General features: G+C 42.6%; 1 protein-coding gene across 1 annotated transcript in view; it reads left to right on the top strand.

The window, feature by feature from the left end:
• Positions 1-25,934, top strand: part of COL9A1 (collagen type IX alpha 1 chain) — a 90,128-nt gene that overhangs the window by 58,367 nt on the left and 5,827 nt on the right. The window contains 9 exon segments of the mRNA XM_070377099.1: positions 6,158-6,211; positions 6,790-6,861; positions 7,357-7,392; positions 8,249-8,293; positions 9,708-9,740; positions 13,550-13,696; positions 13,970-14,024; positions 15,859-16,047; positions 22,733-22,810. Of these exon segments, the coding sequence (XP_070233200.1) occupies positions 6,158-6,211; positions 6,790-6,861; positions 7,357-7,392; positions 8,249-8,293; positions 9,708-9,740; positions 13,550-13,696; positions 13,970-14,024; positions 15,859-16,047; positions 22,733-22,810 (709 nt within the window).

Below are 25,934 nucleotides of genomic sequence, written 5' to 3'. Positions count from 1 at the left end.
CGTTTCCCACCTCTCCCCACTCCTGGCCCTCCTGCGCCAGCTGAGGCGGTTGCCTGATGCTTGCTTACCGCATCATTTGCTGACTTGCCTTCCCTGCTCACATCTTTCCTTCTCTGCCCGCGTCTCCCAGCAGGATGCTGTTGGTCTTTAGGCCAGGATAGTTGTTCCTGCTCCAGGACTGTGGCACAGGGGGGAGTGTCCTGCACCACCAGAACTCCACTGTGTCCCCACAGTCCTGAGAGCAAACACAAAAGCCTGGTGAAGTGTAGGACTCCACATCAGCACACACCTCCAGGATGATCTTTGCAAAGCACAGTTTCCGTCATCACTTCTCTCCTTCGTTTAAAAACCTTCAGTGGGTTTCCACGGACAATCAAAGAGTCTGAAATCCTAAAGCATCTGTTTGTCCCCTAGTTTTATTTCCCCTTTCTCCCTTGCTCAGAGCCCGTGTTCCAGCTAAGCTTGACTTTGCTAATTCCCAAACACTCTCTACGCTTCTTAGTCAGCCTGTTTATACTTTGTGATACCCTGCAACTGGGACGGGGTTTTCCCCTATTTCTCTAACTCAGCATCCCGTGTGTCCTCCTAGATATGACTGAAGTGTTAGTTCTGCAATGCAGTCATCTCTTATGATGCCCTACTCCTCTGAGAGACATGATCTCTCCTTATTCTGACCCTGTAACCCTTGGTCTCTTGTTGCCCCCATGGTGTGGACACTGCAGAGAGGCAGGGACGTGTCTGATCCATGTTTGTGTCCCCATGTCTTTTTATTCAGGGCCCACTCTAAGGTTGTGCTCGATAAAGATTCCTTGAGATGCATTGGGTGGGAGGGATGATAACTCTTGGCATGCTGCTTCTGTTCATGATAACTGACTTCTCACCTACTATAAATTTTTCAGAAGAGTATTATGGGAGGTTATAAATATTATAGTTCTGGAGCAGAATTTTAGCACCAAATCTACTTACTGAAAGAGGCATTTGTTCTTTCATTTTACATCATTAAATTCATTTTCATAGGTAAGTTCATGCCATGTCAACTGTTTTTCAAAAATTTGATCAGTTTTTCCTGCAAATCTCAAGGTGGGAAGCTGAGTAGAAGAAATGAAACCCACTTCTGATGTGTCCTATGAAAGAATCAAGGCTAACTGAAATATGTCTTTGAAGTTGTGTTCCCCACTTTCCTTACCATTGTTCCACCAAATACTTCCAATGCCACAGCAAAAAATATTGGCGTTTTGGCCTCTCTAGTGAGTACACATGAGCACATGTCTTTCCCACTTGGCTTGTGTTTCTGGCTTTTTCCGTTACACTGCTCTGCAGGGTCTACACCTGCATCTGGGGGACTCCTAGTTTAGAGCCAGCAGGTGGCTGGGACCTCTGCTTTGGTGTTACTGAGTAGTGGCTCCTGGTCCATTTTTCTCTTCCAGGCTCCTCAGAACTTGCCAGAGCATTTGTCTAGTGGGTTAGGTTTGCTCTGCTCTTGTGATTTTGACTGGGATGAGTGCCATGCTGATCTAGCCCAGGTTTTCTGAAGTTGATGCACTCTTGGAGTGTGTGTAGAAGCCTGTCTCCTTTCTCTTGAAGTCCCCTACCCCAACCCCATCAACAGTAGCTTCAACACAGAGGTCCCACTTGGTATGCTGTTGACTGATCTGCGCCACCTTCCTGCCCCACCAGGCTCTGGAACACTCCAGAACACTCCTGTCAGTGCTTTATGGACCAGCTGTGATGGTTACAGTGTGAGCAGATTGTGGTCTGCCTCTCTGTGTGAGGAGATATTTAAACCTACATTAGAGAGAAGTATAAACTATCCAATGTGGTAAAACTGCATAGATTAAAAAAATATTTTTATGGCAAAATTATCCTTGTAGTAGGATTAATATGATCTGCAAGTGTTACTATGAAAATGATTTGTAAAAGCAACAGTCTTTAGGAATCATAACTGATCTTCTAGGTTAATCATATTTTTGCCAGAAATCAGCACTTAGGGTATAATGCAGACTAAGTATAGTGATAGTTTCCCTCTTCTGAAACTGCAAAGGTACTGAGAATAATGTTCATTCTTCAGCTAGTTAGCATTTAGGGTAATCGAGCAGATGTATCAGCCAACACACTCTAGAGCACAGCAGAGTAAAGCCCACTCTTTTGGTAAGATAATTATGACAGCCCAAGTGTAATAAAATTGATTCTTTTCTGTGATATTTTAGAAGTCTGATAGTTCTATTTTGAAAGGGAGACTTCCGTATTGAAGTATCCATTTGTATTTATTGAAATGAGCTTTGCAAAGTAGCTGCTAGTGTTTGCTTATAAAACGAGTGCCTTCTTGGTGATCAATGGTCTTGACAGAAACTCAACAAATGAAGACTAGAGACATTTTTCCCCAAGCACGACTTGTGCTTTTAAAGAAATCTGGGAGGTTTGAAAGGCAAAGAACATGTAATGAATCATTTGATTGAAAACCATAGTTTTGACTGATGTCTTTATTTCTTGGATAAAACCTTGGATAAGCATAGTAACTAGCATATCTGTGGTGTTTACTATGAGCTGGATATTGTACTAAGTGCTTCATATATCTATTTAATCCTCTCAAAACCCTCTTAACAGATGAGGAAACAGATGAAGAGCTTCCCTGTAGCTTAGATGGTAAAGAATCTGCCCACAATGCAGGAGTCCCAGGTTCGATCCCTGGGTCAAAAAGATCTCCCGGAGAAAGGGATTGGCAACCTACTCCAGTGTTCTTGCCTGGAAAACCCCATGGACAGAGGAGCCTGGCGGCTACAGTCCATGGGGTTGCCAAGAGTTGGACACGACTGAGCGGCTAACACTATTGTTACTAGCACAGAAGGGTTGAGGTGCCTGCCTGGACTGAGCTGGTGCACAGCGGAGCTGGACTTCAGACCTGGTCCTGGGGCTGAGTGTCCAGATCCTCACCTCCACGCTCCAGTGCCTCCAAAGTCAAGGCTCTGCTGGATATCGTTTGTTTGAAGTTAGCTTGGCAAATTCTAATAATACAAAACATATTTAGCAAATTTAAGAGTTTAGTGTTTATGGAACTTCTGCAGTGAGCATTCAACAAAAGTCTAAGCAAAGCTGGTGAAGACATTGAAACAGAACACGACCCGCAACAGATTCCTGGGTCTTACCCAGACCTTCAGAATCAGGACTTGGGGCTGAGGGGTGGGCGGTGGAGGGGAATGGAAAGGTGGGGTGGTGAAGACACCAGTGAAATATATTTCTAACAACTGCTTAGGGGATTCTGATGCTTGGGCAGAGTTGGCAATTACTGGTAGAAATCTGCATCTTTTTTAAAGCTTTGATTGACTTCTTAAATAGAGATGAATTGGCAGATGTATCTTAACATGTTGGAGATACATATGGTGGCTCAGAGCACTCAAGAGAAAAAATAGAGCATTTTCTTAATGGTCTTCACATTTTCAGTGGTAGGATTTTGCCTTTTGTTCTGGTTCCTTCCAATTCTCTTGTTAAAAGCCATGACTTTTGTCATGAGGTTTGCAATATCAGCCATGTGGCAGAATAACTATTTCCCTACCAACCTCCCTGGCCACATCTGAAAATATGGCTTCACTACAGCTGTTGAAACATTAGAGATTTATCATTTATTTAGCACACGTGTGGTTACCAGGTTAGGGTGAATGGCTCCCTGCAGGATGTATTTAGTTTAACCTGTGTTTTTAAAGATTACTGTTTCTGTCTTGATTGCTCATGCTCATCTTAGTTACACGTGAAATTAAAGAACTAAGGGGAAGAATATGCATGTTTTTAGAACACATAGAAATCTTCAGAATGGCCATGAGAATATCTTGCCCTAACATTTATAGCTGTTTGGTCATTGTGAAAATAAACATTAATTTTTTTTTCACAGTGAAATAATTTCTATAGAAATGCCTAAGTTCAGAATGGCAAAGGATTTATAGGACAGAAGTAAAATAAAAACAAAGCCCCACATGCCGTGTATGTGTGCAGGGGCGGGAGAGTGACTGCTCACCATGTCACCCACCCCTCCCTCGGACCTGTGTGTGGCCCTGTTGTGGCTGTAGGTCAGCAGCGTGGGCTACCTAGGTTGGGTTCTGAGCTCTTTATTGGTTTTACCAAGGGCTGCTGGGGCTTGGAAAAGACTAGGAACTGGATAATACCAGCTCGTGAAAGACAGAGGAAATAAGATTCCAGCAGAGAATCTTTGTATTTGCCTGAAAAGATGATTAATCTCTCCAAAAAGTAAGTGAAAGGTTATATAATCCTTTATTTTCGTTTAGCCCTTTGGTTTGTGGAAGACAAAAAAAGGTATATCAATCATCTTTGTCTGGGATAGGATGACATAATGGTTCATTTACTTAGAAATGAATACTTGAGGTTGTGTCAAGAACTTTGCTTTCCCTTTCTGACACGATTAATTATCTTTTCCACCAGTGACTATTAGTTGTTCTGTGAATTAAGGTAATTTTATCCCAATGATATTTAGGATCTTAATCAGGATGCAATTCAGAAATAATTAGAAAATGCCAGCAGAGCAGATATACTGAAGAAAATCTACCTTGAACTTCAAAGTTCTGGAGCAAAGTAATGGGGTAAAACCCAACCTTTCTGTGTAGAGACACAAAGAAGAATCTATCATAGTGGCTAGCTTTCACCTGACTTGCCTCTTTCCAGCATCTGTCCTCATGAGGCACTGCTTTGGGCTTCCAGGCTGCTCATAAGGGTTAAGGACCAATGTGTCATTCAGACTCATACATTAGACAGAACATTCATATGAAAGTTTTTGTAAAACACTTAACTGTCCTTCACTATCTCTTGGAGTTTGCTCAAACTCATGTCTGTTGAGCCGGTGATGCCATCCAACCATCCTCTGTCACTCCCTTCTCCCCTTCTCAATCCTTCCCAGACTCAGGGTCTTTTCCAATGAGTTGGCTGCTCTTCGCATCAGGTGGCCTAAGTATTGGAGCTTCAGCTTTAGCTTAAAGCACTTAAGAACATTTTGTTTAAATCACCTATAAGTCATAAGAAACGGCTGTCATGAAATTATAGCTCATAGAGGCTTGTAATTTGGCTGACATTTCTTGATCCTTTAGAGCAATTGAAAATGCAGAAAGTTTATGGCTCTTGACATTTTGTTCTTTTTATAGATGAATGAATAGTGTATGGGTCAGATCAGGATAATCTTATCAGAAGCACTTATAAATATCAAGCATTAATATGAAGTTGTCATATCATTTGAAACACAAACTAACTCAAAAGACTACTTTCATTTTCATGTACATCATCCAGGAAATGTAATTATTTATCCAGCAACCTCAGCGTTCAACTTAGTTGAACTTTCATTAGAAATGAAACAAGCTTTTAGCAGATTTCATAAAAGTGTATGAAAGTCTCAGGGAAAGAAATGGAAGAGTTCATATGATTCCTTTTCTCAAAGGGCTTAGTGTTTCCAATAAAAAAATGAAATTAGTTCACAGAATCAAATTAGAGTGTTCTTCTGCTGCAACTACATTATAAACTGTACTTTCCAAAGTCTTTAATCTTTTAAGACATATGTAGAATGAGTGGTGCAACGAATTATTTCGGAAACTTTATGAATTTCTTCTACATGTGTCCTTTTGAAGTCGCAGAGGTAATTTAAAGGCAAACATCTCTGTCCTGAGTCTTTCCACTCTTCTGAGGTTCAAGGTCATTTGCCAGCGACTGCTTTAAAATGTACTGTAGACCTGAGATTTACTCTGGGTTTTAGACAATTATGTGGAATTCAAAATTTTACTATGCGTATACCTCTAGAACACATAGTCTAAATGAGAGGATAAAGCGTGTACACAAATAACCATAATCTAAGTTGGATGGTGATGTACGTGCTGAAAATTCCTAATTGCTACTTCCTGTAGATGTTTCAGGAGTGATGTCTATCGAACAGTCTCTATTCACAATGAGCAGCGTAAGGCCTTTCAGAGCTCAGGATGAACACTGAGGAGGCTGCAGACAGTTTATACAAAGGTCTCTGCCTTCAGTCGAAGACGGGGAGAATACTTTGGTGACCTTTATATATGTGTAGACAGAAACCTAGGTAGCTTGATTGCTTTGTTGATATAGTAAACATACATTTGCATTTCGGCAGACCGCCTGGTTGACTGTCCTGCTTGTGTGTTTCTAGGGCAGCAGAGGTGAAGTAGGACCAGTGGGACCCCCAGGGCCACTGGGTAAACTGGTAAGTAGCATTTCTAGTCCTCAGCAGTGGATTTGCTTTATGCAAAACATAATAAAATTTTACAAGGGAGCAAAGAGAGAAAAGCAATTTGCAACGGGTAATCGAATCATCCTTGTTTGGTTTCTGTTCCTATGTGAATGTGTGAAATGTAAATGGGGAATTTCAAATTAAATCTAGGAGACCCTCAGAGGATATTTTAATCAGTATGGTTTGTAGCATTTATTTTAAAACTGCGGGAGATACGAAGTGCTCCATTTGGCCATGGTTGTTCTTGGACTGGGAGAGAACCGTGTGTGAAAGCTGCCTTTCACTTCTCCAGCGGTGATGTTTACACAGCTGGGGAGGCAGGGACTCAGCTCAAAGAGCCCACTGTTGGGAAGGGGTACAAACCCGGGAATCGGGGAGCTCAGAAGTGGGATGGAGGAGGGCCTGACTGTCTTCTCCTGAGATCTGGGAGAGTGGGAAGTCTGAGCAGCAATGTTAAACCAACCGCAGCACTTCTAGGCATGAGTTACGTCTGGTGTGTGTACTTTCAGCGTCGCAGTAACAGCGGGTCTGGGGGATGTGTTTTATTTCAGGGTTCTCTTGGCAGCCCCGGCCTCCCTGGCTTGCCTGGCCCCCCTGGACTTCCTGGGATGAAAGGTGACAGGGTAAGATACCCAGCCCTCTGGAAAGTTCCTTATTTGGAAGGGTAATTTCTACTATGTTGAGAAGCCAAGCTTGCTTTTGGCCCAGTGGAGAATTTTTCTAGACATTGCCATAGAGAACTATCAAGAAAGATTTCTAAAATTACAGAGAGCTGAGATTAAGAAGCAAAACAACCTATTAATCATTTATCAGATGGAAGAAAAATAAAAGCCGAGTAAAGGAAAAATTTCAGCTGTAATCACACTTCCTATTCAGTTCTCTATTTCTGCTCTTACTTGTCACATTAACATGGATGTGGTCAGAGGGCACTTCAGGTCGCCAGTGATTTTGCACAGTTGTCGGTTTCTCCAGGTCTGATGCGACTCAGCTAGAGAGTGAGGAGATGGAGATTATTCATCCTTGTTCCTGTTCACCAGCCCAGTAGGGGAGTTGGTTCACTTGAAATTGTATAGTTAAAAACCTCAAAATACTGAAAAAGCATGTTTTATTCATTGCAGGGTGTAGTTGGTGAACCTGGTCCAAAGGGTGAACAGGTAGGTCCGGGCATTGGAATCCTGTGAAATGTGTGTTTAACGTGTGCTAATGTGTTTCACCAGCAGGGGGCACGGGCTGATCGGCTGGTGTGGGTAGAATGTGGAGGCTCCAAGGGCTTTATTTATTTATTTATTTAAAATTATTTATTTAATTGGAGGCTGATTACAATACTGTAGTGGTCTTTGCCATACACTGACATGAATCAGCCATGGGTGTACATGTGTCCTCCATCCTGAACCCCCACCTCCCTCATCATCCCATCCCTCAGGGTGGTCCCAGTGCACCAGCCTTGAGCACCCTGTATAGTGGGTGAGACCCAGGGTCTAATTAGGTTTGTAACCTTATCTACTGTTTTAAAAATCCAAGCTAACGGTGGCTCTGCCTTCCAGAATACACCCTGTCCTTCCTTTGAAAAGAGTGGCCCTCTCTCTAGTTCACCAGATGGGTTTACTCCAGTCTGATGGAGCCTCCATAGCCTCATCACAGTGTTTTGGTTTTTCTTCACTAAGAACTTAGCAAATACAATGCATATGAATTAGAGTTAGTTTTTGTCCTGAGGTTTTTTTCCCCCACTTATAAGAGCCCTTTTTAAGTCTTTCCTAATTATCCAATTGCTGACACAGTCATTCATCCTTACCTTTAGCTGAAACTCAACTTCACCTTCTGGCTTTTCTCTGATCTGTGTCCTGGGTTGGACTAGCCCCTGACAGCTAGATTGGAAAACCATTAAGGACACGTCATATTTCTGTGTGACCTTGGGAGCACTGTGGGAACTTCTGACTTATTATTAGTGTTGACTGGGTAAATTTGAACCAAGGGACTAAGAACTTTTAAAATGTGACTTTTAATTTTTAGGGCGCCTCTGGTGAAGAGGGTGAAGCTGGAGAAAGGGGTGAACTCGTAAGACATTTTCCCTGGATATTGGTGGAGCCTCATTGATTTTGAACTGAATCAGATATATTTCCTCCTTCTTTTCTCCGGCCCTGCTATCCTTGCAGACTTCTTTCAGGGCTAAGATGTTTCTTACATAAACTTGCAAACCACCCCCCAGAACCGAGCCAAGGTCAAGTAAAATGCAGGGGAAATACCCTGGCGTGGGTAGACCTGGCCTAAAGCACTGGGAGGACCAAGAGTTCCCTTTAGAGGGCACGTTTGCTCATTTTTTTCCATCTAGAAACTCCAGGTGATTCTTATATGACTGCAGAAAGTCTATGAATAGTGCCTATCATGGAAACAAAGCTAAAGCTTTATTGTGGTTTATATTAATAGTTTATTGTAGATAGAAAGCTGTGGTCACAAGCTTGACTGTGGGTGTTTTGCACGGTCTTTTGGAGTCTAAAACCAACTCCAGAGGAGGCTTCTGCTGAACCTCTAGGAAGGCGGGGAGAAGGAGAACAAGTCATCACTGCCTACAGCACTTCTATCTGCCTGCTCTTCCTTCCGGTTACAATGTAATCAAACAGGACCTACCTAGTGTGGAAACTTACACTTAGTCCTTTGCTGTGGGACTGACAGCGTTCTCAGAAAATAGTTTCAGAGGGTTTTTAGTTCAGGGGAAAATGCTGAATAATATTTTATTCAGGTTTTTTAGGATTTAGAGTTAATATAAATGTAACATCTGAATTAGACAAAGCTTCCTAACTAGAAGCTTTAGATAACTAGTTTATCTAATTATCTAATTAGCTTCCTAATTAGATAAACTAGAAAAGGATGATTTCAATTTTATATTCTGTTGAAACTGTTCATTTTATAAGCTAAGAGAATGTTTAAAAATCATCCTGTTTTGTAATGAACATGCACCAATGTGCTAACGTGAGCTGAATTCATACCTAGAGCTAGTGGTAGGAGATATGCAAGTTTTTTTTTTTTTTTTTTTAAAGCATGCATATTTGATTTGAGGGATTTTTAAGAACACTGCTAGAATTTCAAAAATGAAGTCATCTGATTTAGATGTCTATTATGTTTTATAACAGCATGCTAGTTTAATATCTTTTGACTTACATGTTTTAATTCTCGACATTTAGCGTTTTAGATCTGGATGGAACCTTAGAGAGCCCTGATTCAACCCTACTATTTAACACACGAGTTAGCCAAAGGTTGGAGGTTTACAGAGTTTACACAGGGTCATAAAGTTAAATAGCAGAACTGGGACCAGAATCCAAATTTTGACTCATATTTTTTTCCTGCAGTGTCAGGGTTCTTCTGTTCATGGCTTTCTATTGACTTTGGCAGCATGATAAACTTTTCAGTGTTTTTTAGTAAACTATCAAATGTGAATACATTGTTCTAATATGATTTCATTTTATTGATTTAGGGAGATATAGGATTACCTGGCCCAAAGGGATCTGTAAGTATAATGAATAGTAATGGTATAAAAATAAAATATCAATAAAGCCATAAAACAGAATGCTTTGCTTTATGAAATCATTCTGTAAAATTCAATTCTAAAAGGACTCACCTTTAAGGAAGTTAATGTCTGAATTTATGCTTTAAGTAGTGAATTAGTTCAAAGGAGAAAAAACTCATAACAGTGTAAATGGATCTGCCTTTCGACCTAACCACTCTAAAGGAAGTTTTTTTTTTTTTTCATATTATAAATGGCTCACTGAGTATATATTGTAATTTCTTCCACAAATGAATTGTTTTACAAGAACTGACCTGTGCTTTGCAGTGACAAGAACATAACTGAATTTCATTGTCAGTCGTATCATTGCAAATATTTCAGTAATTTTCATAATATCCTGTGTGTTCTAGTTGGAGAAGTAAGATATAGGCATGGTACACAAGAAAATATGGATAATTATTAGGGCTAGAAAATGATCATCTCCTTCAGTTTATCACTTTTCAGAAACTAATCTGATGTGCAAAGAGATTAGATGTATTCAGAATTATATAATCAATTAGTAGCAAACCTAGAATCTCTTGCTACTTTGAAAGGAATATACACCCTAATACAATAACAAATTTAAGATATTACAAGGAGAAAGGATGAAGCTCAGACTTCAGTGTCAAGGGCATCTATCAGGAACTTCCATTAATCCCCAAGACCTTCCTTTGTCTGGACTCCCTGCCACTCCTCTCTGTCCAACAGATGTCAAGTGACATCTAGATTAAAAGATAAAGCTTACATATCTATCCCTCTTGTGCTTAAAACCCTTCAAGAATAGCATTTGTAGAATAAAATCAGACTCTTGGAAAAGAATACAAAGCCTTCAATGAAGCAGTTGCAGCCTCCCCAGCCTCATCTCTGACCTCTCTGGATGTCATCTGTTTGTGGTTCTTTTTACTTGGCATATGCTGTTTAATGACATGTGCTATTCTCCTATTTTGGGGCACTCTTTCTCTTTCCGTAGATCAGCACCTCCTACCTAAGCATTTAGCCCAATCCTCTCCCAGCCTTCTCTGGGAGGACACACCCAGCCTTCGTTACAGTGTCCCGCCAAGAGCTCTTCACACAGCCTTGATATGGAAAGTTTTATATTATCTTTCCTGTGTGCATACTGGACTTCCCTGGTGGTTCAGATGGTAAAGAATCCTCCTGCAATACAAGAGACCTGGCTTCGATCCCTGAATCAGGAAGATCCCCTGGAGAAGGGAATGGCTACCCACTCCAGTATTCTTGCCTGGAGAATTCCATGGACAGAGGAGCCTGGTGGGCTACAGTTCATGGGGTTTCAAAGAGTTGGACATGACTGAATGACTAACACACACACACAAATGCACACACCTGTGTACATACGACCTCTATGCCTTAGAATCTTCGACAGAAATGGTTTAGGATTGAGAAACACTGTAAAGGGTAAGCCTGGATGGAATCTGATAATGGAAATCCTACCTCACTGTCTAGAAATAGTCAGTAATGTTCAAAGGCAAGAAGTCAAGTTATAAAAGAGAAAGGTGGATGAACAATGCAGGTGTCAAAGTGAGTTAATTTCATTTATTTATTTTCCTTTTATTTTTATTTTTTAATATAAATTTATTTATTTTAATTGGAGGCTAATTGCTTTACACTATTGTATTGGTTTTGCCATACATCAACATGAATCTGCCACGGGTATACACGTATTCCCTATCCTGAACCCCCCTCCCGCCTCCCTCTCTGTACCATCCCTCTGGGTCGTCTCAGTGCACCAGCCCCAAGCATCCAGTATCATGCACTGAACCTGGACTGGCGATTTGTTTCATATATGATATTATACATGTTTCAGTGCCATTCTTCTGAATCATAAATTTGGATGCAATACTAGGAATTAGCTCTTGATTGATCACCTCCCTTCCCACCCCATCTTTTCTGTCACTACCCAAGGAATACTGATGAAATTAAAATGTAGCGTCTGGGATTCCCTGGAGAAGGCAGTGGCAACCCACTCCAGTACTCTTGCCTGGAAAATCCCATGGGAGGAGCCTGGTAGGCTGCAGTCCGTGGGGTCACTTAGAGTCAGACATGACTGAGTGGCTTCACTTTCACTTTTCACTTTCATGCACTGGAGAAGGAAATGGCAGCCCACTCCAGTGTTCTTGTCTGGAGAATCCCACGGGCGGGGGAACCTGGCGGGCTGCCGTCTATGGGGTCGCACAGAGTCGGACACGACTGAAGTGACTTAGCAGCAGCAGCAGTCTGGGCTTCCCAGGTGGCACTAGTAAAGAACCCGCCTGCAATGCAGGAATGTAAGAGATGCGGGTCCAATCCCTGGGTTGGGAAGAGCCCCTGGAGTGGGGATGGCAACCCACTCCAGTATTCTTGCCTGGAAAATTCCATAGACAGGGATCTGGCAAGCTATAGTCCAAAGGGTCACAAAAAGTTGGACACGACTGAGCACACACACACTGGACTTTTTTAGAAGTTGCTATACCTTGCATTCTAGTGACCTGACAATACCCAGCTTTAGTTCCACAGCACATCCTTAGCTGTCTCCCTTGAACCTGACTCTCAGGAAATCTTTTTAAGCCATAATTTCTTCAAGAAGCAATTTTGACAAGTTGGCTTAGATGAATACCATTTTTTTTTTTGTACAAAGAGATTGGAAAAAGCATACTCCCTGAGCTTTCTTAAGATGTGTCTGGTGGAAGCATCGCTTCATTACCATTTTTCCTTCAGTTTAAAACATCTGAACGTTTGAATGAGTTGACTTTTCTTAGAGAAACGTTGGTATGAAAAGGAAGCTGGACGGAGCAGCTTTATGAATATCAGATCTAGAGCAGTGGCATTCCCCCACGCTCTTTCACTTTTATCTTCTCATTTTTATTCTGTAAACAGCAGTCACTGTAGCTGCTATGCCACAAATTCCACTGGAGGTAGCTTAACAAAAAATTAGTTTCTCTTTAAAACAGTTTTTGTAGATGAGGACTGTAAAGATGCTTTTGGTGGTCTGCTTTCAGATGAAAAATTTAACTGGTATATGGTTTCATTTTAAGGAAATAATTGATTTGTTTTTTTAAGCATCTTTATTTTTTGATAAGTTTTATTTTTTTAATAAATTTATTCATTTTAATTGGAGGCTAATTATTTTACAATATTGTAGTGGTTTAAACATCTTTTAATATTTAGATTTTTAACTTCCTGTATCCTTAGATAAATTACGGACTCACTCTTTTTGTTCTGGTATTTTAAATGCAGCATTTTAAATGTGTTGATTTAATTCACGTTAGTGTTTTATAATTCCTGGATACATCTGGCTTCCTCGGATTCTCCAAAGAATGTTATAAAGGCTAAGTAACTTACGTTCTTGGAAATATCTTTATTTTATGCTTTCGTATTGGTGATACACAGTGTAACATGTCTTATGAACTCAGTAGTCTTTCTGTGGCCCCAAAGAGTTAACACGTTTAATTAAAAACAAACTTACTCTTAGAAATGGCTTAAAGTATGAAGAACGTGATTTTAAACTTTAGAAATAATATCTAGGCCCCAAAGAAAGATCTTTAAAATGTTTACTTGAATTGGAATTCTGAGAGACTGGAGAGTTAATTGTGTGGCATGACGGATTTTCACCTTGAGGCTTTGTAACCTCTGAGGCAACACCTACTGGTGCTTAGATTTTTAACTTGGGAGGCAGTGTCGGTGAACCTACAGTTTCATGTCAGTGCTTATTTCAATCTGAAGCAGGCGCCCTCCTTGTGTTCAAGCTGGACTTAACGTGGGTCCCTGTGTTCCAGGCGGGGAACCCTGGGGAGCCTGGCGTGAGGGGACCCGAAGGCAGCCGGGGGCTTCCTGGAGAGGAAGGACCCCGAGGCCCGCCCGGCCCGCGCGGCGTGCAGGGGGAGCAGGGCGCCACCGGCCTGCCCGGGATCCAGGGCCCCCCGGTGAGTGCGGGCCGGCTCCGCGGTTTTCCCCTTGAGGTGCCGCCCCTTGGCGGGGCTGGGAGCTGGGGGCTGGAGGGGGGCTGGAGGGGGGCTGGGGGAGGGCTGAGGTGGGGGTGGGAGGCACCCGACCTCAGCTCCGCAGCGAGCGTGGGGCCAGTTCTCCTGTAAATCCAGCCACTGGTCCCTTGCCCAGCCTGTTGGTTTTCCATTCAACAATGCCCCCTTTGTAGGCTTCGCTAGTGGACAAACTGGCTTTTGTCTTTTCTGTCCCAGGGCAGAGCACCGACTGATCAGCACATCAAGCAGGTTTGCATGAGAGTCATACAAGGTAAATAAATCGTCATGGCTTGACTTTTTGTAGGCTTTAAAAGGTGGGGATTTTCAATAGTATTAATTTCACTTCTGTTCTGTACAGTTTGTTGCCATTTGCTTATAGCCTCAAGGAAAAGTAGTACATTTCTGGGTCAGCCTACACACAGGCGTGCGCGCACACACACACACACACAGGTGCACGCACACACACACACACACACACACACACACACTTTTCCCCTCCTTTGGAAAACAAATTCTCAGGCTCTTTCCCTTCTAAATGTCCTACCCCTTGGTGTGTCCCTGGCATTGACCTAGGCTCTCTCTGCAGATTATATGAGAAATGATCAGTAGACTTCTGCCCTTAAGAAGCTTAAGGCCATTATTTCCATTCATGCACCACATAGGTAGAAAATCTATAACTGGAATTTTGCCAAAATGGTGATATATATTTTCACATTTCTTAACCTTTATCTAAATTCATCTGTAGTTATGGCAATTCCTATTTATTGTCTGATTCTGCTGCTGCTGCTGCTGCTAAGTCGCTTCAGTCGTGTCCGACTCTGTGCGACCCCATAGACGGCAACCCACCTGGGTTTCTGCCGTCCCTGGGATTCTCCAGGCAAGAACACTGGAGTGGGCTGCCATTTCCTTCTCCAATGCATGAAAGTGAAAAGTGAAAGTGAAGTCGCTCAGTCCTGCCTGACTCTTAGCGACCCCATGGACTGCAGCCTACCAGGCTCCTCCATCCATGGGATTTTCCAGGCAAGAGTACTGGAGTGGGGTGCCATTGCCTTCTCGATGTCTGATTCTAGTTGGAACTAATTCTGTCATGAAGAAACACTTACCTTTTATGTGTTCATGAGATAGTCTAGCTTGTCAAGTAGATGCATAGAATTTTGCAGGATGAAATTGTCACCTCTATATTTGGAAACCAATATTGAAGACATCTTATTTTGAAAGGATATTTCCATTTTAAGCATTTCATGTTGAGAAAAGTATGACTTTATGCTAACCCTCACTTAAATAAGGCCCACCTAGGGTATTCATATATGACCAATTTAGAAATTTTGGTGAGAAATATGTTTCGAATTCATTTTCTCCTTCACACCCAAAGCTTTAAAAAACATTACACTAGAATATTTCCCTTAGAGTATTTTAATGGGAAAATGTTCTTATTCTCTGGTTTTAGTAGATGATTCTTGATCTATTTAATGGTTCCTAAAAACACCTACACAGTTATAAATTTTTAAAGACAGATTGTGACCATTCCCAAGAAGCAGGCTCTCATTAACGTCTGGTGTATCTTCCAGGCATGAAAAAAACTTGAGGAGAATTATTAGCAAGTCATGGATCCTCAGGATATTTCACATAAAGTAGTATGTTCAAGCTAAGCACATGAGCCCAGGTCTCAAACGGTGTCTTAGTACTAATTCTGGACAATGTCCTTGGCTTTGACACAGCTTTAAGATGTCTGCTTCCAGCTGTGTTGAGCAGCTCACTTCCTTCCCATCCTGGGTTTTCAGATAACCAGCCAGGTTCAGGTGACAAACTTATCCTTTTGGACACGCTGGGTCCTGAAGGTTAAGGTTCTCTATCCCTCTATCCCCTCCCCTGCCTCAAGGCAGCAGGACCAGCTCTCCCCGCAGAGGGCTGAACACAGCGGCATCAGCGATGCCTCGGGGCAGAAACCCTGGGGGAAAACCAACCAAGCTTTATTCATCCCTCACCCCCAGTTCTGAAGCTCTGGTGAAGCATTTAGAAAAAAGGCACCTGAAATAGTTCGCGTTTCCCTTGAATCGCCTTCATGTTTCTGACTTCCCTGGGTGGTTTTGTTTACTGCCTTGTAGAGCACTTTGCTCAGATGGCTGCGAGTCTGAAGCGTCCAGACTCCGGAGCCTCGGGCCTCCCTGGACTGCCTGGACCCCCTGGCCCCCCGGGTCCCCCTGGAGAGAATGGCTTTCCGGGCCAGATGGGACTCCGCGGCCTCCCGGGCATGAAGGGTCCCCCTGGTGCTCTCGGTGTGAGGGGCCCTAAAGGTAAGGCCTTTTACTCATGTGGAACCAGGAACACACACTGGCCATTTTTTTTCTTTTTTTAGGTGAATTCATTTGTCCTGGCAAGTGCCAGGTGTCTGTGACGTGAAATTATCGTTCTGTTCTGTGGGGCTGGTGAAGATTAAAAAGCTGTCATTTGGTATTTTCTTGACCTTGGTGTGTGATGGCAATAGACCCAATACCAGAATTCAGGTTCCTTGACTTTTGGTCTCGATCTTTTCCAGTCATGCTGCTTTGGTCGTAGTTCAAGATAAACTTCAGGATCGTTCAGACTTTTTGTTTGTTTTTTGAGACCCTGAAATCATTGTAGAGGTCTTCTGAGATGGCGACTGGCTCTGGAGTGTATCTATTACTTCAACTAATGAGGCTTGTTAGCAGGACGTCAGAAAAATCTCATCACAAGTTAAAGCTGCCTCCCTCTTCTTTTATTTATTTGTTTTTGGCCATGCCAAAAATATGCATATGGGGTCTTAGTTCCCTGACCAGGGATCACACCCATGCCCCCTGCATTGGGAGCGCAGAGTCTTAACCACTGGACTACCAGGGAAACCCCCTTCTCCTTTTAAAGAGTGACATTGTATATCTGTTTTGATGGATCATTTTTTTCAGCTCTAAAGTACAACTGTATTCCTTATTTAACATGTTGAGAGGGTGTGAGAGTTTGTTTCTCCTTTTATTTAAAGCAAGTTAAGCTCTTGAAACCGGTGTCTTGTAGGAAAATAGGATTGTGAGTGTGTTAGGTATTCTGCAGAATTTGCAGAAGAATGGGCTGCCTCAGATGGTGCTTGCTAGTTCAGGTGAGTAGGTCAGCTTGGGGCCAGTGTATCCCGGATAATTGACCAAAAGGATGAAAAGTGTGGAGTTTCTGTATCACGATGAGTGACTGACAGCTTTCTGGGAACTTCAGAAAGACGTGGTGTCAAAAACAAGAGAGGTTTCTGAGCCATACAGCAAATTGTCATTAGCTATCTATTTTACATATGGTAATGTAAGTTTCCATTTGACAGAAAACAACAAAATTCTGTAAAGCAATTATCCTTCAATAAAAAAAAAAAAAACCAAGAGAGGGATTTCTGTTTTTTAGACAGTGATGCTCCAATTAGGGATAAATATGGTGCAAATGGTCAGAGGTCAAGCAAGCTGTCTTTCTGGATCTATAATTGAATGGGAGATGCATTTAGCTCACAACACCCTCAGTTGGAACAGCGTTGTTCACTATTTTTTTTTTTTTTTTGGCATGTGAAGAGCTGCATGTTAAAAAAAAAAAAGAGCTCTAATTGGGGCCTCTTGTGAATTTGGCACAGTTGCCATGTTTTTGGAGGCTAGACAGAGTCATCTATGCAGAAAGCTCTGAGTTCAGCTTACAGAGAGCTGGACCTCTTCTATGAAAGGATCCCTTAGCCATTCATCTTGGTCCCACTCTGATCTTCTGTTCAGGAATTCATACCGGAGGTACTCCCTGTGATCACGCCGCACTCACCCGCAAACGTAAACTGTTATAGGGAACCCCATACCGTGGTCGGACTGTTGGCTTAGCTGTCTCTGTTGTGCCCCGGCCCACGTGACTCCTCTGCCTGCATGTGGTCACTAAAGGGAACTAAGGAGCAGTGATTCACAAGAGTGGTCCCCGAGGCCTCAGCATCACCAGAGACCTTGTTCGGAAGGCAGATCCTCCCGCCCACCCAGGCTTCCTGAGGCAGAGACTTTGGAGAGGGGCCCCCAGCAGAGATGTGCTCGTGCGGGGCGGTTGCCTGTCTTCCCTGGGAAGGACCGCCTTGTAGGGTGATGGGGATCACAGCCCTATTTTCTCCGGCTCTAAGGAAGCCTCCATTTTGGGGGCTGAGCTTAACCTTGAGTTCGTAGGAGCCGGCTCCTGAAGTCCCATCTTCTGTCTGAGGAAGGAAGAGATCTGTGTGCTTGCTGAGTCAGGACGGCCTGCCCAGGGGAGACAGCCTGGGCTGCCCATGAACTTATCCGAGGAGCCTTCAACCCTGCCTGTGTCTGCAGCCCCTTCCCAGATACTGCGATCTACTTGGCTTGGTTACTTGGTGCTAAGTCACTTCAGTCTTGTCTGACTCTGTGTGACACTACAGACTGTAAGCCCACCAGGCTCCTCCATCCATGGGATGCTCCAGGCAAGAATCCTGGAGTGGGTTGTTATGCTCTCCTTCAGGGGATCTTCTTTACCCAGAGACTGAACTCATGTTTCCTCCGTCCCCTGCATTGGCAGGCGGGTTCTTTACCACTATCCACCTGGTTACTTGGTGTCAGACTTTAGAAACATTCTGCAGGTGATCTGAATGTGCATGCAGGACTGAGGAGCACTCCTAACATGCGTGACATGACCTGAAAACTTCCTGGGAAGCTGGGAGTCACAGTGCAGAGTTGTGTCTGGGTGGGGCTGGATGGGCCCCAGCAAGCGAACCTTATTTTGGAGGAAAGAAAACTATATTTCATATTTGAAATCCGAGAAGTGTCTCTGGCACTGAGTCCATCCGTCAAGCAGAGTTTGATCGTATTTGGGACTTCCTCCTGTTTCCTGCAGGATTCATGACATAACTTATAAACTAGAAGTGAGGCTGTTCTTTTCTTTTTTCTAAAGACGTTCTCTCCCTGCCCTCCTTCATGCCTTTCTTGCCGTTGGGTTCCATTAAAGCAGCATCTTCTCTCAGTTTTACTTCTTAAGATTGGGATGTGGGCAGAAAGGAATAATCAGATTTTCTATATCATTCAGTGCTGACACACGTTTGAAGATGTACAGTTCTAGGTAGCTGGCCTTGACCTTTCTTGTCCTCCACAGACATTAATAGTCCTACTTAGTAGAAAACACGCGGTGTTCTAACACCCAAAGCTTAGAGCTCAAATTTTCCCTGAGAATAAACACTCCACCACTTGAAACTTTACCATTTTACTGATCAGAGAAGAGATGTGTTTCTTTGCCTTTTTTTTCATCCTTAATAAGAGAAAGGATGATGGGAGTCTGGGTTTGCCATAGTCACTTTGAGGGTGTTTTCCAGGGAAATTCCTAAGCAGACAAGTTTAACTATTAATAAACCAGTTTTACTAAGCTTTTAACAGTTCAGGCTGTATCTTAATCAAATTACTGTTTTTTTCCTTAAAAGTTACTTGGAAAAACACAGCGGAACATTTTTAACAGGAGCTAGTAGAAATAAGCCTCAGACCACACTCAAAGCTTCCATTGTGTTTGAGTATTTTGTTTGTTTTTGCCGACATGTCTTACACACTTCTACGCAAACGTGTTAGGGCTGTGTGCTCATTTCATGAAAGGTGACCCCTGACTGGCCCTGGGTTCACTTTTCTTAGAATTAAATAAGTCTTTCTTGTCATAAATACTCTTTATAAATGTTTGTGGTTTGTTAATTTTAAGCCCCTTTGAGACAGGCTGTTTGTATTTTAAAATCTTTTAGTGGACCTCAAGCAGACATGTCTCTGTGTCAGTGACAGCTAGGGAAAGTACACCGGCACACCTGAGCCTCACCTTTTCCGGTGTTCATCCTCGATTGAGGATGGAGCAAAGATTATAGCTTCCAAATAGATGGATTCAGTAGCAGTTTTGGAGCAATATGAATTTCTCTAGATTCCCCCACTCTGAACATAAAAAGCTATTTTTCTACTCAAAGTGTCTATCCCCTTCCTACTGTATCCAAAGCATCTTTTATAAGCTTTTTATATGTCCTTTCTGACACAACAGGCTAACAGAGGTGGGCTTTAGCTCCCAGGCCAGCTCTCTACATCTTGGAGGAAGATGTGGCCAGTGTTTGCTGAAGCAGAGTAACCCTGCGGGGAGCAGAGCCTGCACAGCGTAGCTGCCGCAGGCTGCAGTGTGGCTGTGTCCTGGGCCTGTCGAGAACGTGTTTTTCCATGACTGACCTCCAGAAAGAGCATCGAAGCTAAGACAAGGGTCTTTTCTTTGATTTGTAAAAGATGTTATTCTACATATCATACAGTGCTGTTAATTATGTTACCACGTTGTGTTCCCTTCATTCTGCAGTGTCCAAATATGCTGGCAATTCCATCCAATGAGTTTTTACTTTCAGATCTTGTATTTTTCAGTTCTAGAATTATGATTTTTTGTTAAGGTTTTCATATCTCTCCAGAAATTTCACATCATTTCACCCATTATATCCATTTTTTCCTATGACTTGGTTTACACACACACACACACATATATATATATATATATATATATATATATAAGTTGTTTTAAAGAGGCAGTGGTCTTATTCCTTGCAAACATTTTGAAGTTGGTGTGGCTTCATGCTAGAATGTGCTTAACTGTCACTATCTCCGTGAAAGTTGCATTTTAATTTATGATCTTCATCTCGTGTTTTCAGAAAATGTGGCACTTTCTCACTGCCAGCCTTGAGAATTACAGTGAAATGACATTTAAATTGCCAAGTTAACAAGAGAGCATAAGCTGTTAGTTTTTAAAATGCTAATTGTCATATCTTCCTACTATAGTAATGTCATATTGATGATGAGTGTAAAAAATAGCTAGTTTATATATGAGTTCAAGCTGAGCTTGAATATTATGTATATCCTTACATAATATTTATAAAATTTAAATTATCTTCAAAATGTTGATTCATCATATAAATGTTCACAAAAGGACATTCACAGCTAAAGTCAAAGTATGATTACTAAACATTCATTTCTTAATAAGAGATTTTTGACTATTTGACAAATGCACAGATGGTTGTACAGATATTCTTCCTGTTTTCTTTCTGTGCGTGATTTTGTTTTTTAAATTGTAACAAACCTGTCGATATTTAATGAGGATGGATTGATACGAATATTTGGATAAAAAGATTACATACAGAACTTATTGTGAAACGCCATTGCATCTTCTAAGGATATAGTATAATAATAGCATACTACTTGGCTAATGGGTAGTAGAAGTTGTCTTCTCCTAGGCATAGTCAATGTCATTTAACACCTGTTAACTAAGGTATTAGGGTGTTTTGTTAATGAGGCCAGGTTTCTAAGATTGGCCTCTGCAGGGGCCAGGATAATGAATGCAGGTTTTGTTGTGTGGCTGCTGAATTCCTGAATTCAATCAGCAGTCTTGCAAATGCACATGGTTGGCTGCAATCCAAAATACCTTCCCTATAAATAACAAGACAGAAACGAAACCTAGGCACTGTGACAGCGCAGTTTACATTTTGAAACTTCATTAATTTATTTTTGGTGATGCTAAATTTACATGGTTCAATAGTTTTTAAATGTATTAAAAAACACTCAGTGAAGAGTGTCTGTCCCATCCCTGTCTCCTATCTGCCTGGTTTCCTTTATCCTTCCATTAGGGAATCGCTGTTCTTAGTTTTCGATATACCCTTACCAGCGATTCTATAAAGGATCTATGAATATATATATATTTTCCCTATGTCCTTTTAGCAACAAATCACATTGTCCTTTAGTAAGTCATCTGGGCCTTGCTTTTTACACTTAACAATGTCTTGGGCATCATTTCACAAACCTTCTTCCTGATTCTTCTTTACCCATGCATAATATTCCACTCCGTGGAAGTTCCATAGTGTATATATCTCTTTAATGGATATTTAGATTGTTTTAAGCTTCTGTTCAGTTTTCTTTCTTTCTTTTTAAAGAATTACTTATTTCTTTCTTTGTCTGCGGCAGGTGTTCGCCGCTTTGCACAGGCTTTTCTCTAGTGGTGAGCGGGGGCCGCTGTACTTATTTCTTTCTTTGTCTGCGGCGGGTGTTCGCCGCTTTGGCACAGGCTTTTCTTTAGTGGTGAGCGGGGGCCGCTCTTCCTTGTGGTGGACGGGCTTCTCGTGTTGTGGAACACGGGCTTGGCAGGCAGGCTTCAGTCATTGCGGTTCATGGGCTCTGGAGCGAGGGCTCGGTAACCGCGGCGCGCAGGCTCAGTTGCTCTGTCGCGTGTGGACTCTTCCTGGACTAGGGATGGAACCCGTGTCTCCTGCAGTGGAAGGTGGGTTCTTAGCGACCACACCCCCAGGGAAGTTCCCTCAATTTTCTCTCATATTGGATTTGCATATTTCTGATTAAACTTCTTTTCCTAGTTATTGATGATTTAGTCATCATTACAAATGAGACTTTTGTTCACTGCATCTTATAACTGGCTGTTGTTTATATATATAACAAATATTGATTTCCATGTATTTTGTACCTCGCTGAATTCTCTTATTGTCTATAGTAGGTTTTGAGTTGATTTTCTAGGGTTTAAGAAAACAGTCATATCACCTGAAAGCAGGGATGGCTCAAACCAAATAATAATAGTGATAAAGTGGGCGTGTTTGTATTAATAATGTTCTGACTTCAGTGAAACTGCTATTGTGTTTCTTGTTAAGCTTTGTGCCAGCTTCAAAATTGAGATGGATGGACTTTATCATGTTAGGGAAGTAGCTTGGTACTTACTTTATTGAATGTTGTATCAGTGGCTTGTCAGCATCTACCGATACGATCATTTGATTTTTTTCCCCCTTAGATATCTTAATATAATTAACTCGATTTATGCCTCGCTATGTACTTAGTAAGACCTAGTTAGTGGCAACCTCATAACTTTTTGGTTTCTGAACGTAGGCTTTGCTTTAAGTTGAATTTATGTTTATGCTTTATGTTCATTTTTATAGACATACAGAAAAGTAACATTTCTTATGACACACAGGTGATGCAGGAGAAAGAGGGGATCGTGGCCCCCCAGGAAGAGGTCCCAAAGGTTTGCCAGGAGCTCCGGGTCTCCCAGGTAAGGATGAAGGCAGGGTGAGGTGGGAAGTGGTATGGAGCAGGTGGTCTGAACTGGATCACACTGTAAAGTATGGCTCTTTGATTACCTCTGCTTATCATGTGATAATAATGACCGGCATCGATTTTTGAAGACCACCTTTAATGAAGAGTTAAATAGTCTGTAAATCATGTCTGTATTCTTTGAGAGAAGAATACATGCCTTGAAATGTTACTTTCTTAAGTAAATACGTTAAAAATTGCTGTGGAGGTCCAGCCACAATGCACTAAAATTCTGGATGAATGGGGCCCTGTCCGTTTCTAGCCCAGTGGTAGTTTCCTCTTCTTTTTTTTTTAACTAAAACGTCAGAGCAACAGGAAGACGAATCCAAGTTTTCAGCTACTCATGTTGCACAGGGAATAACTGAAATTTTATTCTGAAAGCTTTTCCTTCAAACACCCAGACCCTCCAGAAACCCATATCCCAAAATAAATAAACCTGCGCATTCCTACTCGCAGGAGTCACTCCAAGAATGTAGCCCAGCTGGGTAGACTGAGGTGACACAGTCGTGTCTGTGTGACAGCGGGCACTCTCACTGGGTGTCGGCTCTCCTTACACACCGGCTACTCTGTGGCCGAGGTCCAGGCTGTCCCATGTGAATCCGCGGGATGCAACCACCAAGTCCAAGTGCAGAAGCGGCCTCCTGGGGCCTGAAATCCAGTTCAGGTGAAGAGCGTGAATAGCCTGAGCCTCCAGTAAACGTTGTGAGCGCTTTAGGGCCAAGGCTCAGGAAGGCCCCCTGAAGTCCCTGGGGAGACTGGTCAGGGGAGGGGGCTTATGCAGAAGGAGGATGGCCCACACTCCTGCCGTGGATCTGCAAAACTTGGTTGAGGGAAATCTAGCAAAGAAATGATCGTTTTCTAATTCTGCTGGAGGCTTACGTAGTCAATCATGGCTATAATTGCAGCCCCCAAACATCATTGCTTTCTAATTATCCATTTCATTACTCCTGGTGATCACTTTCTCATTTAAAATAATTTTTAAAAATATGAATGCATTTGGAGATAGCTCAAACGCTGCCTTTCTAAAATGGTAATTGGTGGGCCTGTCAAGATGTTTTCACAAGTTGATGAATTTTTGTGATTGGAAAAGAAAGCCTTTGTGATCAGAAAAGGAAAGAAAATCTGGCTGGAGTTGAATGGGACCCAGGGAAGATTTTAATAAACAGTAAAGTTGAGGTGGCCAAAGTACTGGAGTTTCAGCTTTAGCATCATTTCTTTGGAAGGAATGATGCTAAAGCTGAAACTCCACTACTTTGGCCACCTCATGCGAAGTTGACTCATTGGAAAAGACTCTGATGCTGGGAGGGATTGGGGGCAGGAGGAGAAGGGGATGACAGAGGATGAGATGGCTGGATGGCATCACTGACTCGATGGACGTGAGTCTGAGTGAACTCCAGGAGTTGGTGATGGACAGGGAGGCCTGGCGTGCTGCGGTTCATGGGGTCGCAAAGAGTCGGACACGACTTAGCGACTGAACTGAACTGAAAGTCTGGATTCATTGACGGATGTCTAGCAGAAAGAAAAGGAAAACAGACTTTTCTGAGGACTCGTCTCCCTTATTCGTGGTAGGAATAGAATGTTTGAAGGCTAATAAAACAACATCATTACGATTTACCTAATTATCCGTGTATTTGAAAGAGATCCTGACAATTTCTCCTTCTCCCATTTTGTTGGCAAATTACAGTTCCTGGATCAGCAGCTTGTAGTACTGGCACAATTTACCAAAAATACATTATTGTATCTGGTGACTTCTGCTTTCAAAAAAATCTGTTGATAAATCCCATTTTGCGTTTAAAAATAGGAAGGTGGAGACCAGCTTGTATTTGTGCGGTTTGCATGGTGTCCCGGGACCCTTGCTCGGCCTGGAAGGGGCTCCGTGGGTTTGCTTTCTAGGACACCAGTCATCCGTGTGTGGGTGAGTGGTCAGGTAGGGCAAGTCATCCGCGGCAGCTCTCCGTGACCCTCAGCTGGTCTTCCTTGTGAAAATGACTATATGTTAGTCTTGGAGTTACGGCTTAAATCTGGTTTGTTAAAGTCAGGTTTGTCCAGGACTCGGAAGCCTGTCCTCTGTTTCCTTGCTGCATTTTTCCAGCCCTCGCCCCTCCCTTCCTGGTTCTATCCATCTGTGTTTTTCTGTGCTTTAGGTACATTTTCATTGAGGGGATATTTGACATTACTTAGGGTGAACTCAGAGTTACAGATTAGTCTTTTAAGAATCAAGGCTCACTCGCTCCGAAGCACGCAGTCGGGTCTCTGTCTACATCCGCTTTGAGGCACCAGCTGGATCGTTGGTTTCGGGTTGGCTCATATCCCCGTGTCTCTGCCTAAACGTACTCAGGGGACAGTTTCTCAAATCCATTCAGTCCCTGAGCAAGAGGTGTTGGGGCCATTCTGCCTCTAAATCGAGTCCTCTGAGAGTGGGCCCTTGGGAGTGTGGGCTCTGTGATTCAGATATCTGGCTTTACACCTTGACCGTCACTTCCAAGCTTTATGGCGTTGGGCTAGTTCCTGACTGGCTCCGTGCCTTGGTGTCCCCACTTAAAAAACAGGGATAGTAATCAATCCCATCTCCCAGAGAGTCTAATTCTGAGAATTAAAGAACAATCAATCCATGAAAGGAGCCTAGGACAGTTTCTGGCTATAGTGGATGCTCCAGAAATGCCAGTTATTCGAACTATTATTAATGTGACAAACGCACTGCTGCATTTCGAGGTGGCTGAAGTGCAGAGCTGGACCCTGGCTCAGCCTTTGTGGCTTTTTCTCGACCTTCTGTCAGTCAGCACTGCCCCTAACACCTCAGACCATCCGTCCGCTGAATTGCTGTGACTCCAGACCGCAAGTGCAAAGCGTTGGTCCCAGGAAATCACGTCACCAAGTAGCTGGGCCACTTTAAATATCCTTGGGAGACCTTGGAGTGTGGGTAAGAAAGTGATTTCTGGTCTCTCACAATCCTGACAGGAGGAGGACTTTGGGACCCAGGGGAGCCTTCACCAGGGCTGTGTTCAGGGACTTGTCTGGAGCCTTGTAGATAACACACATCTTAAGTAAAGGAGGGAACTGGCAGAATAGGATATTCTGCCACC

The sequence above is a fragment of the Bos mutus genome, chromosome 9 (genome assembly GCF_027580195.1).
Source record: "Bos mutus isolate GX-2022 chromosome 9, NWIPB_WYAK_1.1, whole genome shotgun sequence".
NCBI classification, from domain to species: Eukaryota; Metazoa; Chordata; class Mammalia; order Artiodactyla; family Bovidae; genus Bos; species Bos mutus.
The sequence above is the reverse complement of the archived record's forward strand: the minus strand, read 5'-3'. Positions and strand labels throughout refer to the sequence as shown.